Raw genomic sequence first — 20705 nt, 5'->3', positions numbered from 1 at the left:
GTAGTTTGTCTTTTTTATACCTCTTTAAATATTTTCATGTAACTATGGCTAATTAGGCCATCTGCTTAATTGGGCCAAGATGTCTTGGTCCCGATGTGCCCCAATTAACCAGAATCCACAGTGCCTTTATTAAGGATGAACAAAACAGGTAAATGGATAAATTCCACTTTTGATCTAAAATTGTACATTAATAAATGGAAAGCAATAATATATTTGATTCATGCATGAAGTTGCTCACATAAATAGTGATGTCCTTTAATGGTTTAATATAATTGCTGTTATAAAAGTGTTTCAAAGATTGTTAAAATCTTTGTTCTTGATGTCCTTGCTGCATTTTGTTAGTAGTTTTTTGTGCAGGGGAGGGGGGTTTGGGTGCTGATGTTCCCGTTGCATTTTTGTGGGGGGAAGGAGTTGGGGAGGTTGATGATTATGAAGCAAAGTACGGTTGGCAGCTAAGTATCTGCCTCCACCACCGTCACCAGCAGCCCATTCCACACACTCACCACTCTCTACATAAAAAGCTTACACCTGACATTTCCTTTATACCTACTTCCAAGCACCTTAAAACTGTGCCCTCTTGTGCTAGTCATTCCAGCCCTGGGAAAAAGCCTCTGACTATCCACACAATCAATGCCTCTCATCATCTTATAAACCTCTATCAGGTCACCTCTCATCCTTTGTCACTCCAAGGAAAAAAGGCCATGTTCACTCAACCTACTCTCATAAGGCATGCTCCCCAATCCAGGCAACGTCCTTATAACCTCTGCACCCTTTCTATGGTTCCCACATCCTTCCTGTAATGAGGCAACCAGAATTGAGCATTGTATTCCAAGTGGGATCTGACCAGGGCCCTATATAGCTGCAACATTACCTCTAGGTTCCTAAACTCAATCCCACGATTGATGAAGGCCAATGCACCATATGCTTTCTTAACCACAGAGTCAACCTGCACAGCAGCTTTGAGTGTCCTATGAACTCAGACCCCAAGATCCCTCTGATCCTCCACACTGCCAAGAGTCTTACCATTAATACTATATTCTGCCATCATAGTTGACCTACCAAAATGAACCACCTCACACTTATCTGGGTTGAACTACATCTGCCACTTCTCAGCCCAGTTTTGCATCCTATCAATGTCCTACTGTAACCTCTGACAGCCCTCCACACTATCCACAAAACCTCCAATCTTTGGGTCACCAGCAAATTTACTAACCCAGCCCTCCACTTCTTCATCCAGGTGATTTATAAAAATCACAAAGAGCAGGGGTCTCAGAACAGATCCCTGCGGCACACCAATGGTGACCAATCTCCATGCAGAATATGACCCATCTCCAACCACTCTTTGCCTTCTGTGGGCAAGCCAGTTCTTGCCACAAAGCAATGCCCCTTGGATCCCATGCCTCCTTACTTTCTCAATAAGCCTTGCATGGGGTACCTTATCAAATACCTTGCTGAAATCCATACACACTACATCTACCTTCATTAATGTGTTTAGTCACATCCTCAAAAAATTCAATCAGGCTCTTAAGGCACGACTGCCTTTCACAAAGCCAAGCTGACTATTCCTAATCATATTATGCCTCTCCAAATGTTCATAAATCCTGTCTCTCAGGATCTTCTCCATCAACTTACCAACCACTGAAGTAAGACTCACTGGTCTATAATTTCCTGGGCTATCTCTACTCCCTTTCTTGAATAATGGAACAACATCCACAACCCTCTAATCCTCTGGATCCTCTCCCGTCTCCATTGATGATGCAAAGGTCATTGCCAGAGGCTCAGCAATCTCCTCCCTTGTTTCACACAGTAGCCTGGGGTACATCTCATCCAGTCCTGATGACTTATCCAACTTGATGCTTTTCAAAAGCTCCAGCACATCATCTTTCTTAAAATCTACATTCTCAAGCTTTTCAGTCTGCTGTAAGTCATCACTACAATCACCAAGATCCTTTTACTTAGTGAATACTGAAGCAAAGTATTCATAAAGTACCTGCACTATTTCCTCTGATTCCATACACACCTTTCCATTGTCACACTTGATCGGTCCTATTCTGTTATATCTTATCCTCTTGCTCTTCATATACTTGTAGACTGCCTTGGGATTTTCCTTAATCCTGTCTGCCAAGGCCTTCTCATGGCCCCTTCTGGCTCTCCTAATTTCTTTGTTAAGCTCCTTCCTGCTAGCCTTATAATCTTCTAGATCTCTATCACTAGCTAGCTTTTGAACCTTTTATAAGCTCTTCTTTTCTTCTTGACTAGATTTACAACAGCCTTTGTACACCATGGATCTTGTACCCTACCATCCTTTCCATGTCTCATTGGAAGGTACCTACTCAGAACCCTACACAAATATCCCCTGAACGTTTGCCACATTTCTTCCATACATTTCCCTGAGAACATCTTTTCCCAATTTATGCTTCCAAGTTTCTGCCTGATAGCCTCATATTTCCCCCTACTCCAATCAAATGCTTTTCTAACTTGTATATTCCTATCCCTCTCCAGTGCCATGGTAAAGGAGATAGAATTGTGATCACTATCTCCAGAATGATCTCCCACTGAGAGATCTGACACCTGACCAGGTTCATTTCTCAATACCAGATCAAGTACAGCCTCTCCTCTTGTAGGCTTATCTACATTCTTGAACACCTAACAAACTCCACCCCATCTAAACCCCTTGCTCTAGGGACATGCCAATCGATATTTGGGAAATTAAAATCTCCCACCACGACAACCCTGCTATTATTACACCTTTCCAGAATCTGTCTCCCTATCTGCTCCTCGATGTCCCTGTTACTATTGGGTGGTCTATACAAACACCCAGTAGAGGTATTGACCCCTTTCTGTTCCTAACTTCCACCCACAGAGACTCTGTAGACAATCCCTTCATGTCTTCCTCCTTTTCTGCAGCCGTGACACTACCTCTGATCAACAGTGCCACACCCCCACCTCTTTTGCCTCCCTCCCTGTCCTTTCTGAAACATCTAAAGCCTGGCACTCGAAGCAACCATTCCTGCCCCTGAGCCATCCAAATCTCTGTACTGGCCACAGCATCATAGCTCCAAGTACTTATGTTGTGAAAGATAATGAAACATAATTACTTTTAATAATTTGCAGACTGTGAAGGTCAGGACATGGATTTATATTATGATTTTTTGTTGGAAGCAGACAGTTCATCTGGCACAAAGCAATTTACCAGGAAGTTGTTAACAAAATACACCACTTGAAACAAGTTAGTTAGGATCAGGACAGCAATTAAAAAACATAAAAACTAAAGGAGGAGATGGAAACACTAAGATCCAAGGCACTGAAGGTCACGGTATTTATACAGAATTCTAGATAATAAGTAAGAAGGGTGTCATTTCAGGAATAACCCAATCTGCACAAAAGCAAACAAAGGGTGAATAAGAAGACTTCAATCTATGTACCAAAAAAACAGAGCACATGATGAATAAAGTTAAGTGTAGTTCTCAAGCATAAGGAAGATAGCTCAGGAAATTTGTAGACAGCATGCAACAACAAAGGAAGACATATAAAAGAGAGAGAAAACATGACCAGAAGAGAAAGAACCTGAACAAGACACAATATTCAGGATTGTTTCTTTGTATTAGATTGAACTAATTAATAAATCTACTGTTAGTTAATGCACCTGTATCCAGTACTTTTGTGAAAAGTGAGTCTCATTCTTTAAATGAAATCTCAAAAGCAAAAGAATATTGACAAATTTTGAAATGGGTTGATTTTGATTAATTATTTGTTAACATGAAAAAGGCTAACAGAAAGCTTATTGGCTATTCCTAGAGGCATTAAAACAGACCTTGTCTTTAGGATTCACAAATGTTCATGGGTTTATTTCAAGAAAGTTCCTGACATGGGAAGAGGCTGCTTATTCAACTTGTAAATTTTTAATTTTTGAAGTATTATAAGATTCTAGGGATAAAATTTGAAAGAAACCTGGGCCACTCTGTATTTGCTAAGAATTGCAAAAATCTTTTCGAAGACTTTAAAGGTTACTTATTTAAAATGTTCAATAGTGCATTGAATTGTTGAATCTTTATGGTTTGGAGAAATTCTGAACAATTTTGATATTTAACTTTAAAAAAAATAAATCTGACACTTATAAACAATGTGAATTATGCTAGTGTTGCAAAATGAGGATTTGTAAACAATGGGACCCTTACAGCTATGGCCCAATGGGGAGTTTGGTAAAAGGCCAGCATTGCCCCATTGACAATATAGAAACATTTTAAAAGTCTAATCATCAAACTGTTCTTCTTTTATACCAGGATTTATGGAAATGTGCAGATCATCAGAAGTTGCAGCCACAAATAAAACTTGAGAGAGCAAATAGACTATACAATATATCTTGAACAATTTTCAAAAGAAACAAGAGAACACCACAAATCCTTTTAATCCAATTAGAATAAATTATAATTATATATGCACGGTTTACTGCACTGTTTATTGTAAAATGTAAATTGTGACAGCGCAATCTATCATAATCTACAGTATAGTTCAGTGGGTTTTATCAAGAGCTATTCTAGCTTCATTCTTCAGAATTAAGTTACCTCAACATTCTTCATTCTTTCCATAACAAAGGAAGAAAATAACCTAGAAAAAAGAACCCTTCAAGTAATTTGCATCTTGACCAAAACCTTTGCCTATAGGACTAACAAACCCTGTTTAAAAGCAAGAACTGGTGAAATAAACCAGCAACGGTTGGATTATTGTAACTCTAAAATAAAAGCATGCATGAGTTCTTAGTCATGACTTGCAGCAACTCCAAAATTAGCTCACTAGTCAAGAAAATAAATAAGCACGATGGTCATTAACACACAAAGTGCTGGAGGAACAGAAGGCCAGGCAGTATGTACGTTGAATAATAAACAGTTCATGTTTCGGGCCGATACCCTTCATCTAGACCGAGAAGGAAGAAGAAACCGAATAAGAAGGTAGGGGAGGGGAAGGGGAGGGGAGGGGAGGAGTTAAGTGAAGCCAGTCTGTGTTATTAAAAATGGTTATTTGAGGCAGTACTAATGAAGCAGTACTTCTCTAGCAGCTTCTTTTTAGCTGGTTTACAACAAAGAGAAATTGCAGTCTAAGCATGGAATGAGAGTGAAGACAGACCATTTATACAGCATAAATCACAATTTGTGCTGGCGGCACAATAGCATAGAATTAGCACATCGATTCACAGCACCAGTGATCGCTGATCATGGTTCAATTCCACAGGAACCCCCCTCCTCCCCCCTCCCCCAATTATCTATAAGGAGACTTCATCTTGTGACTGTGTTTGTTTCACTGGGTGCTCCAGTTCCCTCCCACATTCCAAAGATATACATGATAGGGTGAGTGAACTATCAGCATGCCAGAGGTGTGGTGACACTTGTGGGTTGGCCTGAGCATATCACAAAAGAAATTACACAAATGATGCATCTTACTGTATGTTTTGATGTACTATAAATGTGACAAATAAAGCTAATTGACCATATGCTTCATTTTGTGTGTTGATTTTATGAAAATATAGATACTCATTCACAAACAAGTTAAGTCCATTCAATTCTATTTTGGATGCACCCTTGAGACTATATATTCCAAGCAGATGTGCTAACCATAATTAACTTTCCCCAAAAGTTGTTTTAAAGACAGAAAACATCATGACACATTAACATGGCTCTTACCTTAACTGCAACATTAAGCTTGGCAGTTTTTTTAGATGGTCCTGAAGCCTCATAGGTTTTGCCATCAACATCTACTGACATAGTGAAAACAGGCGCATGCACTGGACCAGACTGTGAGAGAAGCTTGTACTGCAGTCCAGGTTTAATCTGATTCAATCTCATCAGAGCATTCATAGGTTGGTTAACATCTATTGCTTTGCTTTCCATTACTAGAAGAATCAGTATAAAAATAAAAATTCAAAACTCTTTCAACTTTTCTTTCTTTCAAAAAAAGCTTCACTCAGAAAGAATTACATTTCTTTTTACAGATAAATTTAATAAGTGTTTAATTTAAAAGACAAAACTGTTAACATTTAACCATTGTATTCTGTGTAGAACTTACAGCTTCAGAAACCTTGCAGATACTTCTGCACATCCACTTAATATTCCCATGTCAAACACTTAGCCGAGAAATTTCAGTCAGATTAAAGTTGTTGCCCATAGCACACTCCAGACATTAAAAACAATTTTAAATTGGTCTCTATATAAGGAAATTTACAATGTTGTTTGCAAGACACTTCCTTTTAATGTCAAATAAATCTAATTTTCATTGAAATGATTTCACTGAAGCATTCTAATTAAATTTCTAAATTTGATAAACTTTGCTCTAGTGGTATACATCATTTACAGTATCCTTCACACTTCACATTGTGTCTGTACTTTGAAATATTGTACATGGCACATGGTACATAAAGTTTTCTTGGGATAGGCAATCAGGCAGGCAAAGTCATAAGCTAAAAGTAAAGCTTGTGGTGTAAATCAAACATTTCCATCATACTTAACTTGAATTGGACAGTATTTACATTGATCCATGATTTCACGTCAGATAAACATGTGGTGGTCAAGAATAAAGATGACAATTGAAAACATCTCTACACTCTGCTATTTGTTCCACTATTACTGTCGTACTTCATATGGAAGATTCTCCTGAGATTCCTGTACAACCAATTCAAAATCTCTTCCATCAAGTTATTGCTACACCCATAAATTCTACTAAATTTACTGTATCTTGCAAAATCTCCATTTTCCCCAGCATCTTCAGATGTTGCCAAATGGCCCTGGTGTTTATTTGACTTGAAATCAAGGATAAATGTAAATACTGTCCATTTCAAGATCAGCATAATAGAAACCTCCTACTCACAGTGCAAACTCTATACTACCTTCTGACTTTACCTGATTGACAACTCCTGATTGCCTATCCAAAGAAAACTTTATGATGCACAATAAATAAGAAGCTGAACTTAAAACTACAGAACAAATAACAGCAGCCTAATTTTAACTGTCTGTACCTCACCCAATAAGTCCACAGCTATTCCCAAATACCTGAACATCCAGATTCAAAGATGGTATTCCAGGCCCCAGCACTCTATTGTGTTCTCCTTCTACCTTAATCTTCATAATTTTCTATTCATTCCATGCCTACAAAATCTTGCTCAATCCCTACCTCAGTCAGCTCAATTATCCTTGTGCAATGACCAATGCTATCTGATCCAATTCTGGATCCCAATTTACAATGTGTATAAAAAATATTCGCAACACCCCCCGGAAGTGTTTTATTGTTTTACAACATTAAATTGGCTTTCTGACACTGAGCAACAGAAAAAGTCTCTCAGTTCAAAGTGAAAACAGATCTCTACAAAGTTATCTAAACTAATAACAAATATAAAATGAAAAATACTTTATTGCATATGTTTTCACCCCCTTTCATATGACATACCAAATTATTACTGGTACAGCCAATTGGTTTTAGAAGTCAGATAATTAGTTAAAAGGAGACCTATTTTTTGGAGGCCTGTGTGCAGTGAAGGTGTTTCAATTGATTGTAGTAAAAATACACCTGTATCTGGAGTTCCAACTGCTGGTGAGTCAGTATCCTGGCAAAAACTACACAATGACGACAAAAGAACACTCCAAGCAACTCTGTGAAAAGGTTATTGAAAAGCACAAGTCAGGAAATGGATAATTACTGTTGCCTGGCTGCTTCACCAGTTGCACCTTTATGGGAGAGTGGCAAGCAGAAAGCCACTGTTAAAAAATAGTTCACATGAAATCTCGGCTAGAGTTTGCCAGAAGGCAAGTGGGAGACTTTGAAGTCAGTTGGAAGAAGGTTCTATGGTCTGAGGAAACCAAAATTGAGCTTTATGGCCATCAGACTGAACACTATGTTTGGCGTAAACCAAACACCACACATCATCAAAAACACACCATGCTTACCGTGAAGCATGGTGGTGGCTGCATCGTGCTGTGGGGATGTTTCACTGTAGCAGGCCCTGGAAGGTTTATGAAGGTAAAGGGTAAAATGAATACCGCAAAATATAGGGAAATCCTGGTGGAAAACCTGATGCAGTCTGCAAAAGAACTATTACTTGGGAGAAGATTTGTTTTAAAGCAAGACAATGACTCTCAGCATAAAGCCAAAGCTACACAGGAATGGCTTGAAAACAACAAAGTGGCCAGGGCAGAGTCTAAACCTCAATCCAGATGAGAATTTGTGGCTGGACTTGAAAAGGCCTGTTCACTCACGATCTCTACATAATATGACAGAGCTTGAGCAGTTCTTTAAAGAAGAATGAGGAAAAATTGCAGAGTCCAGATGTGCAAAGCTGATAGAGACCTATCCACACAGACTCAAGGCCATAAAATTGCTGAAGGTGCATCTACCAAATACCCACTTGAAGGGGGTGATCTTGTGTTTCATATTTGTACTTAAATCACTTTATAGAGATCTGTTTTCAAAAGGCCTTTTCAGTTGATCAGTGTCAAAAAAGGCAAATTAAATCCACTGTGATTCTGTATTTTCTTTCTCTTTCTCTCTCCCTCTCTCTCTCTCTCTCTCTCTCTCTCTCTCTCTCACATCTCTTATATATAAATAAAATATAATTTTGTTCCAAACTTGAACCTCCTTTGATTGTATTAAAAGGATGTACATTTTGGAATGTAATGAATGTAGATGGGGCACAAAATAAAAAGTAAAGATTTAAAACGCCAGCAGCAATGCTTCATGATGAAAAATTCACAAATGTGTGAATGTGCATAAGCATTCACCTTAAATTGTCTTCATTACACCAATTATAGTGACAATTCAAAAATACCAGTATTTCACAATGACTCAAAAATAAAATTGATAGTGTTTCCACACAATATGCAAACTTGTTAACATAAATCAAACCAAGAAGGCTAGCTATTCCTTATGTCTTTGATGGTGTCACCTCAATGCCAGAGCCAATAATAACCTCTCTTTCGTGATTTCCCCCATTTGCCTTTAATATCTATTCCTCATAATTCAGATGTTTTAATGTTCCCCCCAGATTCTTACAACAATTATTTTAAAAATACAAGATTCATGACACCTTGCTACTGACTAATTATTAGAAATATTCTCATAATACATTTACACTTTCACTGTCCTAGTCTAAGAATAGAGCTAAAGTGGTTTATGAAGGGTACTGGTGAGACCACAGCTGGATATGGTGCTCAGTATTAGTCTCCTTATTTCAGGAAGGATGTATTGCATTATATGTTTTCATTTATTTATTTTCATATTTTCTATGGACCCAATATGCAGCAAATTAATTCCTTCACTTTTTTTGCAATTGGTATCTTTGTGCATAAAAATGTGTTCCTTTTGTGATTTTGTTGTAATTTTCACCCACAATTATGCTTTTAATATTCTAAGGATCTGTAAAATTAGAAATTCACTGTCCATTCTCAAATAGCAAATTTTAGCAATTGCCTTATTTTCCCATAGCTATCTAAACTTTTCTACTGGCCACAGTTGAACAGTTCCCTACATTCAATTAAGCTCAACAGCCAGTATTATAAACATACAAAATTAATAATGGGAGAATGCCTCTTCTCCTCAATTCTGTTCACCATTTAAGGAGATTATGACTAATCTGACTATCACCTCAGTTCCACATTCTAAGACCTTTCAGAATCTTGCTTCACAAATACTTATGTACCAATTCCTTAAAAATATTCAGATTCTGCTTTCATGACCATTTGAGGAAGAGAGTTCCACAGATGCATAAATTTCAGAAAAAGAAGTTTGAGTAACACCTTATTTTTTAAAATGACTTTCTCGGTCTGGATTCTGCCACAGATAGATAGATAGAATTTCAGATAGATTTTCAAGTTCTCATGGTCTCATGTTTCAATAAAATCCTCTGACTCCTCCGAACCCTAGTCTAAATTATCCAACCTTTCCTGATTAAAAGAAAACTGCACAATGCATTAACATCCTTCCTTAAACAAGAAGAAAACACTGCACTTAGAACTCAAGATGTGGTCTCAGAAGTACTCTATATTACTTCCTTATGAATTCAATCTCCTTAGTAATAGCTTTCATGATTTGCATGCAGTATAAGCCCAAGTTCCTAAATGTCTCAGATCTTGTTCCTCAGGTTTCCCACATTTCTGCGTTCCCAACATTCTCTCAAAGCCAATATCTGACTCTTCCTTTTTCCTTAATTATTGATTTCTCACTACCACAGTTGTCAGGATCTCTCACCAGCCTCATTTGCCTGGCTGAATTCCTTCTTACTTTAAGAAAACAAATTCTTAAATTCCACTTGCTTCTTCCCCCTGCCCCCCACCAAATCAAAAGTGCATGTCCATGTTATTGCAGGATAAATTAACAGTTCTCACTTAATAAGCCCCACTTTTGTTATCTCCATCACCAACTCCAGGAGGGTATCAGTGCATTAGGGATGTAGAATCAAAAACAGTAGCAAATACAGGTACTCGAAGTCTTATATCTCAATGTATGGTGTATAAGAAACAAGGTGGATGATTTTGTGGCACTTTTACAGATTGTCCAAAGTTACAAATTTTATTGGAGGGATAGGAAGGTAGGCAGAGGGGGTGGTGTTGCTCTGCTGGTAAAGAATGGCATCAAATCATTAGAAAGATGTGACGTAAGATTGGAAAATGTTGAATGCTTGTGGGTTGAGTTAAGAAACTGCAAGGGTAAAAGGACCCTGATGGCAGTTATATACACGTAACGCCCTGGTTCACAATTTTACTGCTATGCTGTCGGTATATCATTTTAGTAGTTCTGTAAAAGCAGTCTGTTCTGCTTTCAGCCTGTTTGGGTTACCGTTGAAGATAAGGGCACTTTGAAATGTGTGTCATCAAATTAGGTTAGAGGAACTGGAAGAAAGTTCTGAGGAAGTCCACCACTTCGGGAAGTCTGATCACCTGGCTGTACTGCTCCCTGAGTATAGGCAGAGACTGAAGACTTCAGCACCAGTAGTGAGGACCAAGAAGGTAAGGACAAGAGAAGCACAGGAGCACTTACAGGACTGCTTTAAATCGGTGGACTGAACTGTATTCAGAGATTCATCTTTGAATCTGGATGAGTATGCTGCAGTTGTTACCAACTTCATTAAAACCTGTGTGGATAAGGGTGCGCCTACAAAGACTTACTGTACATTCCCAAACCAAAAACCAAAAGGAGGCATGTCATTTGCTGAAGGCTAGATCTGCGGTATTTAAGTCTGGTGATCCAGGTCTGTACCAGAAAATCAGGTATGACTTGCGGAGGGCTACTTCAAGGGCAAAGAGACAATTTCAAATGAGGTTGGAGGTGACATGGCATGCATGACAACTCTGGCAAGGTGTTCAACCTTCCTACAAAGCGAAACCCAATAACATGAATGGCAGCGATGCTTCATTACCAGATGAACTCAATGCCTTCCATGTCTGCTTTAAAAGGGAGAATTTAACCACAGCTGTGAAGACACCTGCTGCACCTGGTGACCCTGTGATCTCCGTTTCAGAGGCCAATGTTAAGCTGTCTTTAAAGAGGGTGAATCCTTGGAAGGCAGAAGGTCCTGATGGAGTACCTGCTAAGGCTCTGAAAACTCGTGCCAACCAACTGGAGAGAGTATTCAAGGACATTTTCAACCTCTCACTGCTATGGCCGGAAGTTCCCATTTGCTTCAAAAAGGCAGCAATTATACAAGACGAATTATGTGAGCTGCCTTAATGACTATCATCTGGTAGCACTCACATCGACAGTGATGAAATGCATTGAGAAGTTAATCATGACTAGACCGAACTCCTGCCTCAGCAAGGACCTGGACCCATTGCAATTTGCCTATCACCACAAGAGGTCAATGGCAGATGTAATCTCAATGGCTCTTCACACGGCCTTAGACCACCTGGATAATACAAACACCTATATCAGAATGCTAAAGACTAAGTATACTGCAGATGCTGTGGTCAAATCAAGACGTACAAAAAAGCTGGATGAACTCAACTGGTCGGGTAGCATCTGTTGAAAGAAGCAGTCAACATTTTGGATCGAGACCCTTCGTCAGGACTAAAAAAAAGAGAGGGCAGGGGCCCTATAAAGAAGGTGGGGGGGGGAGAGGGTGGAAAACCAATCAGAGGAAAGATCAGAATGCTGTTCATCGACTATCACTCACCATTTAACACCATCGTTTCTACAATCCTGACTGACAAGTTATAGAAAATGGGTCTCTGTACCATCCTCTGCAATTAGATCCTCGACTTCCTAACCGGAAGACTACAATCTGTGCAGATTGGTGACAATACCTCCTCCTCACTGATGATTAACACTGATTAACCTTAGGGGTGTGTTCTTAGCCCACTGCTCTACTCTCTATACACTCATGACTGCGTAGCTAGGCATAGCTCAAACACCATCTACAAATTTGCTGGTGATACAACCACAGTTGGTAGAATCTCAGATGGAGATAAGAGTGTGTACAGGAGCGAGATATGCCAACTCGTAGAGTGATGCACCTTGCACTCAACCTCAGTAAGTTGAAAGAGCTGATTGTGGACTTCAGGAAGGGTAAGATGAAGGAACACATATCAATCCTCATAGAGGGATCAGAAGTGGAGAGAGTGAGCAGTGTCAAGATCTCTGAGGATCTAACCTGGTTCCAATATATTGATGCAGTTATAAAGATGGCAAGACAGTGACTATACTTCATTATGAATTTCAAGAGATTTGTTATGTCAACAAATACTTCTATAGATGTACCATGGAGAGCATTCTGACAGGCCCCATCAATGTCTGGTATGGGGGGGGGGGCTACTGCACAGGACTGAAAGAAGCTGCAGAGCTGCAAAGGGTTGAAAATTTAGTTGGCTCCATGCTGGGCACTAACCTACAAAGTAAGGGGCACAAAGGTTTGTCTTGGTCTTTGCTCGGCGAGAGATAAAGAAAGAAGAAGCCAGAGAGAACTGTTCATAGAATTCGATCTGGTGAGAAACACCAGATCTATACTATAGAGCCAAAGCGTGGGAATCTGCTGAGGACTGGTGAATATGGTTTTTGGAAGATTTGAGCTCCAACCTGTGCACACTTGACTGTTTAATTATAACAGGCTCTTTTTGTTTTTTTTTTCTTTCTTTTCTTTACTAAACCTTTTGTTACGTTAACATTCACAACCATACTTCTTTATAATTGAATGCAGTCCATGATCTGTTATTTTCTGCCGACAATCTGCAACAGGGCATTCACGCAAACTGGGGCTGGGGTGGGTGAGACATCCCAAATTCTACAGATTTGGGGGGGGACTGGGGTTATATGTACCCCAGACGTACAAAGCCAGAGAAAGATGGATTTTTTCAGCACTGAGTCCAGTGGATGTTAGCTAGTGGCTAACAAGCCATTTCTAGAGATGCCCAGGAAAGGATGTTTCATACAGGCCTCCAAACAGTAGCTGGGATGTGAACTACAGATTATAATACAACATGAAATAGAAAAGGTGCATCAAAAGAGCACTGTTATGGTTGTCATGGGAGATTTTAACATGCAGGTAGTTTGGGAAAATCAGCTTGGTTATGGATCTCAAGAGAGTGAATTTGTTGAATGCCTACAAGATGTTTTTCCCTGGTCCTGATGGGCTGCATCCCAGGGTGCTGAAGGAATTGGTGGAAATTATAGTAGACATATTGGTAATCATTTATCAAAACTCTCCAGACTCTGGGCAGGTCCCAGCGGACTGGAAGACAGCAAATGTCATGCCACTTTTTAAAAAAGGATGTAGGCAAAAGATGGGCAACTATAGGCCAGTTAGCTTAACATCTGTAGTCAGGAAAATGCTTGAACCTGTCACTAAGGAAGAAATAGCAAAGCATTTACAAACGATGATTAGACTGACGCAGCATGGATTCAGAAAGGGCAGGTCCTGTTTGACAAACTTACTGGAGGTCTTTGAGGACATAATGAGTGCAGTGGATAGAGGGGAACAGGTGGGATGTCGTATACTTGGATTTCCAGAAGGCGTTCGATAAGGTGCTGCACAAGAGACTTATAAATAAGATACAGATGCATGGAGTTGGAGGAAGTATGTTGGCATGGATGGAGGATTGGTTAACCAATAGAAGGCAGAGAGTTGGTATAAATGGGTGCTTCTCCAGTTGGCTGTCTGTGATGAGTGGGGTGCCGCAGGGGTCAATGCTGAGCCTGCAGCTGTTTTCCATTTACATTGATGATTTGGAAGAGGGGACTGAGAGTAGCATAGCAAACTTTGCTGATGACACTAAACTGAATGGAAAAGCAAATTGTACAGAGAATGTGGAGAGTCTGCAGAGGGATATAGATAGGTTAAGTGAGTGGGCCAAGGTCTGGCAGATGGAATACAATGTTGGTAAGTGCGAGATCATCCACTTTGGAAGGAATAATAAAAGAGCAGATTATTATTTAAATAGTGAAAGATTGCAGCATGTTGTTGTGCAGAGGGACTTGCGAGTGCTTGTTCATGAATCGCAAAAAGTTGGCTTGCAGGTACAACAGCTTATTAAGAAGGCAAACGGAATTTCTGCCTTCATTGCTAGAGGGATTGAATTCAAGAGCAGGGAGATCATGCTGCAACTATACAGGGAACAGGTGAGGCCACACCTGGAGTACTGTGTGCAGTTCTGGTATCCATACTTGAGGAAGGATATACTGGCTTTGGAGGCAGTGCAGAGGAGGTTCACCAGGTGGATTCCAGAGATGAAGGGGTTAACTTATGAGGAGAGATTGAGTTGCCTGGGACTATACTCTCTGAAGTTCAGAAGAATGAGAGGAGATCTTATAGAAACATACAAAATTTTGAAAAGGATAGATAAAAGTAGAAAAGTTGTTTCCATTGGTAGGTGAGACCAGAACTAGGGGACATTGCCTCAAGATTCAGGGGAGAAGATTAAAGACAGAGATGAGGAAAAATTGTTTACCCCAGAGAGTGGTGAATCTGTGGAATTCTCTGCCCAGGGAAGCAGTTGAGGCTTCTTCACTAAATATATTTAAGAAACAGATAGGTTATTACACAGTAAGGGAATTAAGGGTTATGTGGAAAAGGCAAGTAGATGGAGCTGAGTTTACGGACAGATCAGCCATGATCTTATTGAATGGCGCGGCAGGCTCGATGGGTCGGATGACCTACTCCTGGTCCTATTTCTTATGTTCTTATGTTTTTGAGCAGTTTGTCATTGATCCTACTAGGAGATCAGCTATACTGGATTGGGTGTTATGTAATGAATCAGAGGCGATTAGGGAGCTTAAGATAAAGGAAACCTTAGGAGATAGTGAACTTGATATGATTCAGTTGAACTTGAAATCTGATAGGAAGAAAGTAAAGTCTGACATTGCAGTACTTCAGTGGAGTAAAAGAAATTACAGTGGTATGAGAGAGTTGCTGGCCAAAGTAAATTAGAAAGAGCGCTGGAAAGGATGACAACAGAGCAGTAATGGCTTGAAGTTCTGGGAACAAGGAGGAAGGTGCAGGAGAGATGTATTCCAAAATCAAGGAAATGTTAAAACAGTACAACAGTGGCTGACACGGGAAGTCAAAGCTAAAATAAAAGCAAAAGAGAGGGCATACAACAAAGCAAAAATTTGTGGGAAGATAGAGGATTGGGAAGTTTTTAAAAATCTACAAAGAGCAACTAAAAGAATCATTAGAAGAGAAAAGATGAAATATGAAAGCAAGCTAGCAAAAAATATCAAAGTGGATATAGGACAGCTAGAAAATGAAGCCGTAGAAATAATAACAGGGCACAAGGAGATGGCAGATGAACTGAATGAGTACTTTGCATCAGTCTTCACTGTGGAAGATACTAGCAGTGTGCCAGATATTGAAGGGTGTAAGGGAAGAGGAGTGAGTACAGTTACTATTACAAGGGAGGTGGTGCTCAAAAAGCTGAAAGACCTAAAGATGCATAAGGTACGCAGACCACATGAACGGCACCCTAGCCTTCTGAAAGAGGTAGTGGAAAAGAGTATGGAGGCATTAGCAATGATCTTTCAAAAATAATTGGACTTTGGCATGGTACCAGAAGACTGGAAAATTGAAAATGTTACTCCACTCTTTAAGAAAGGAGGAAGGCAGCAGACAGGAAGTTATTGGCCAGTTAGCTTCACCACAGTGGTTGGGAAGTGATAATAAACCAGATTCCGTTTCTGAGTCACTTGTTAAAGTTGAGGTTATGGAGTACTTAATGTCACAGACCAAGACAGGGCAGAGTCAGTATGGTTCTCTTGAAGAAAAATCTTGCCTGACAAAACTGTTGGAATTCTTTGAGGAGATTACAAGTAGGATAGATAAAGGGGATGCAGTGGGTATTGTCTATTTGGACTTTCAGAAGGCTTTGAACAAGGCGCCACATATGAGGCAGTTTACCAAGTTAAGAGCAAAGTTACTGGTAAGTTACTTGCACAGTTAGAACATTGGTTGATTAGTAAGAAGCAGCAAGTGGGAATAAAAGGATCTGGTTGACTGCCTGTGACTTGTGGTGTTCACAGGGGTCGGTGTTGGGACTGCTTCTTCTTATGCTGTATATCAGTGATTTAGATGATGGCATAGATAGGCTTTGTTGCCAAGTTTGCAAACGATATGAAGATTGGTGGAGGGGCAATTAGTGTTGAGAAAATAGGAAGGCTGCAGAAAGACTTAGACAGGTTAGGAAAATGGGCAAGAAACTGGCAAATGAAATACAATGTTGTAAAGTGCATGGTCATGCACTTTGGTAGAAGAAATAAACATGCAGACTATTTTCTGAGAAAATCTGAAAATCTGAGATGCAAAAGGACTTGGGAGTCCTTGTGCAAACACCCTAAAGATTAACTTGCAGGTTGAGTCTGGAAGACAAATGCAATGTTAGCATTCATTTCAAGAGTTCTAGAATGTAAGAGCAGAGATGTGTTGCAGAGGTTTTATAAGACACTGGTGAGACCTCACCTTGAGTATTGTTAACATTTTTGGGCTCCTTATCTCAGAGATGATGTGCTGGCATTGGAGAGGGTTCACAGGAGGTTCACAAGGATGATTCTGGGAATAAAAGGGTTATCATATGAAGAGTGTCTGATGGCTCTGGGCCTGTACAAGCTGGAATTCAGAAGGATTGGGGGGGGGGGGTGGGAAATCTCACCAAAATCTTTCAAATGTCGAAAGCCTAGACAGAGTAGATGTGGAAAGGAGGTTTCCCATGATGGGGGTGTCTAAACAAGAGGGCATGGCCTCAGGATAAAGGGGCATCCATTTAAAACAGAGATACGGGGAAATTTCTTTAGCCAGAGGATGGTGAATTTGTGGTATTTGTTATCACAGGGAGCTGCGGCGGTCACGTCATTGGATACATTAAAGGTGGAGATTGATAAAGTTCTTGATTGGCCACAACATCAAATGTTATGGGGAGAAGGCTGAGGAGGGAAAAAAAAGATAGGCCATGATTGAATAGTGGAGCAGACTTGATAGGCCAAATGGCTTAATTCTGCTCCTATGTCATATTTTCTTATGTTCTAACTCTGAAACTGAAAATTTGCTTGCTTTCTCAGTCTTCCACTTCAGACGAAAGGTCATTGATCTGAAACACCAATGGATTATCCCTTCACAAATCAGACTAACCTGCTGACTACCTCCAGCACTTTCTGTATTTATTTCAAATTTCCATCGTCTGCACGTCGCTCCCCCAACTGAAGATAATTTGAGGAAAAACAGTGGTATGACAGGACATAATTCACAATTCCTACATTCCTTAGTCTGTAAGGTTCAGCCATTTCTCCAATCGTTCCATTTAATAGATCATTTTGTCTTGAAAATATACTTCTCGGATTAATGCATTCCACCCCCACCCATCCCATCAAATTTTCCATAATGTTACTGTATATTTTGTATTTTGAATGGAAGCGTCTAAGGTTTCACACTCCATTTTAACGGCATAAAGAATGCTACTTAAATGAAAAAATATATATATATATATATATATTTCTAAACAAAAAAATGTCTTTATATGAAAACACTCTTAACTAACTCCAAGTATGTCAGCATTGTTTAGTAACAGGTGTAAGATGTTGATTTGCTATTATTAAAAATAAATAGAACACTTAATACTCAGGATACTATATGGAGCTTAATGACCTTCAGAGAACTTGGGGAAGATAACAAAAATACTATCTCAGGAATCTGTGTAATGAAGAATGTTGGGTTGATCATTTAGCAAAAGAATAAGTTTAGCAAGAAAGCCAGTAATAATTTTCACAATCATGAAAAATAATAATACTTGTAATATTTAAAGGATTCAAACAAAACCAAGTAGATTGAAAAATAAGTTGGAAACTAAGATAGATTCCAGGACAAACATTTCACATACATGTGCACTGAGGACAATATAAGTGATACATTTTAAATTTTGGATGCATTAAAACACTGAAGAATGTGCTGAGAAAGCAGAATGTTGATTCTGCTAAGTAAAACCAATTTGTTTGGCCTATAGTTTTTTGAAATGTAATGGCTCTAAATATGTCTGAACCTGCCAGGAACAGAATAGCCAAAAAGCATTTGAAAAATAACCATAAGAAACTCCTTTCATTTGCTGTTCTAGACACACTTATGCCCACTGAGAAAGTAACACTTATGTTCAGGGCTCGCTTACTAGTGGAAGCACTAATAAACACAAGTAAGAATTCCACATGCCAAGGAAGTATCCCAAAACTCAGAATTGAAATGAAGTTGGTTGAGATAGATTTTCAAAACTGGAATTCATATAATAAGGCTCTCAACACTTGAAGTTACGTTAAAAGTAAATGGGAAGAACAAAGAAAATTGTGAAATAGATGATAAATAATCTAGTCACAGAATACTACAGCATAGAAACAGGCCCTTCAACCCATCTCATCCAGGCTGAACTATTATTCTGCTTATTCCCATCGGACCACACCTGGACCACAGTCCTCAATACACTCCCCATCTGTATATTTATTCACATATATTTATCCACATTTTTCAAATACTGAAATTGAACCACTTTCCCTGGCAGTTTATTCCATACTGGCACCACCCACTGAGTTCCCCTTGAGTATTTCATCTTTCACCTTTAACCTAGCACCTCTAGTTCTAGCTTTTCCAATCTCAGCAGAAAAAAAAACTGCTGTATTTTCCCATTCATACCCCTCATAATTATGTATACCTCCAGGTTCGAAAAAAGAAACTGAAAAGCTCAGGAATTGAGCACTGTCTGGATGCTTTGGACATTAGTTTACTTGACGCATAAACTCTTCTCGGGCTTCCAGCTGGGTACAAGTGTTGATTTTAACAGATGCTTCAAAGACAAATTCCATCTTCTTCATCAGGGATGATGCCTAGGCATGCATAGTCTGGTGGTATGGCAGAGTTTGCCATAAAAATGTCGGTGGGAAGCCCGAGAAGAGTTTATGCATCATATATGCCAGGAAAGCTCCAGATCCTTTTTTATTAGCTTACTTTTCCGCAGGTTTCTTTTCATCTTTTTGTTTGGATCTTTGTCATCTCCCATACTATCTTCATACGGTCTCTTCAAAGGTGCCGAGAGAGGTCCTGAAAAACAACCCAAAGCATTTTTCTTTGCTAGACATTTTTAGATGAAAGACAAAATTGTTTATGATATACTGCTGAGCTGAGATATGAATTTTTCTGATTATTCACATAAATATTGCTTGTAAGTAAACTGTTATAATATTCGGAAGCTGTTATTTTAAAATATTTATGGATCATTCTTGTGAAGGCTAATATGATTTCAATGTTGCATCTTCTTTTTTTCAAAACTGGGAGTTTCATCAATATTCCAAATTTCAGTAAACCATTGGTGTCAACTTATTAAAGAGAGATGCATTAGTGGTGGTGCTGCTGTGCTTGGAAACTGCTGTTCACCTCTGCCTTTCCCTTGTCTTCCACTGCAATACTAGCAACCTGGGTGCCAAGGATCTGATATAAACCCATGCTCATATCATTCAGGTCAAGCCTTCTTCTCATTATTACCATCAGGGAGAAGATACAGGAGCCTTAAGATAGACACTCAGTATTTTAGGAACAGCATCAGGTTGCTGAATGGTCCACGAACCTGAATTTAGAAGATCGAGAGGGCAACTCATTGAAAGCTATCTATTAATAGATAGAGTGGATGTGGAGAAGATGTTTCTAATAGTGGGGGAGTCTAGGACCAGAGGGCACAGATTCAGAATGCAAGAACTGAGATGAGGAGGTATTTCTTTAGCTAGTGACTGGTGAATCTGGGAATGCATGGGCACAGACAGCTGTGGAGGCGAAGTCATTGGGTATATTTAAAGCGAAGGGCGATAGGTTCTTGATTAGTAAGGGTGTCAACGGTTACAGTGGAAAAGCAAGAGAATGGGGTCGAGAGGAAAAATAAATCAGCTGTGATAGGCTGAATAGCTTAATTCTGCTCGTGTCTTACAGTCTGAAAAAACCATAAACACCTCACTATTTTGCTCTTTTTGCACTATTTTTATTAATTTTTATGCATTATACAGTACTGCTGCCACAAAACAACAAATTTAACAACATTCATCAGTGAAAATAAACCTGATTCTGATTCAGTTCTCCTTCAACAATGGATTACCAACAGCTTGGTGCAGAGAGGCTGCCTCTGAGAACTGGTGCTGGGCAGGCTAGGGCAAGGTGTACAGCTGCAGGATACCAAGATAATGGGTTCATGGTAGCAGTTTGCTGGCTCAATGAGTGTGGGCTATAA

The 20705-nt window shown here is 39.4% G+C and overlaps 1 protein-coding gene across 5 annotated transcripts in view; it reads right to left on the bottom strand.

The window, feature by feature from the left end:
- strbp (spermatid perinuclear RNA binding protein) overlaps positions 1–20705 on the bottom strand; it is a 247529-nt gene that overhangs the window by 36060 nt on the left and 190764 nt on the right. For all 5 annotated transcript variants that reach the window (XM_059993951.1, XM_059993948.1, XM_059993953.1 and 2 more), the window contains 2 exons: positions 19439–19531; positions 5679–5887 (listed from right to left, as the gene is read on the bottom strand). In XM_059993951.1, the coding sequence (XP_059849934.1) occupies positions 5679–5887; positions 19439–19531 (302 nt within the window). The remainder of the gene's footprint in view (positions 1–5678; positions 5888–19438; positions 19532–20705) is intronic.

The sequence above is a fragment of the Hypanus sabinus genome, chromosome 18 (genome assembly GCF_030144855.1).
Source record: "Hypanus sabinus isolate sHypSab1 chromosome 18, sHypSab1.hap1, whole genome shotgun sequence".
NCBI classification, from domain to species: Eukaryota; Metazoa; Chordata; class Chondrichthyes; order Myliobatiformes; family Dasyatidae; genus Hypanus; species Hypanus sabinus.
The sequence above is the reverse complement of the archived record's forward strand: the minus strand, read 5'-3'. Positions and strand labels throughout refer to the sequence as shown.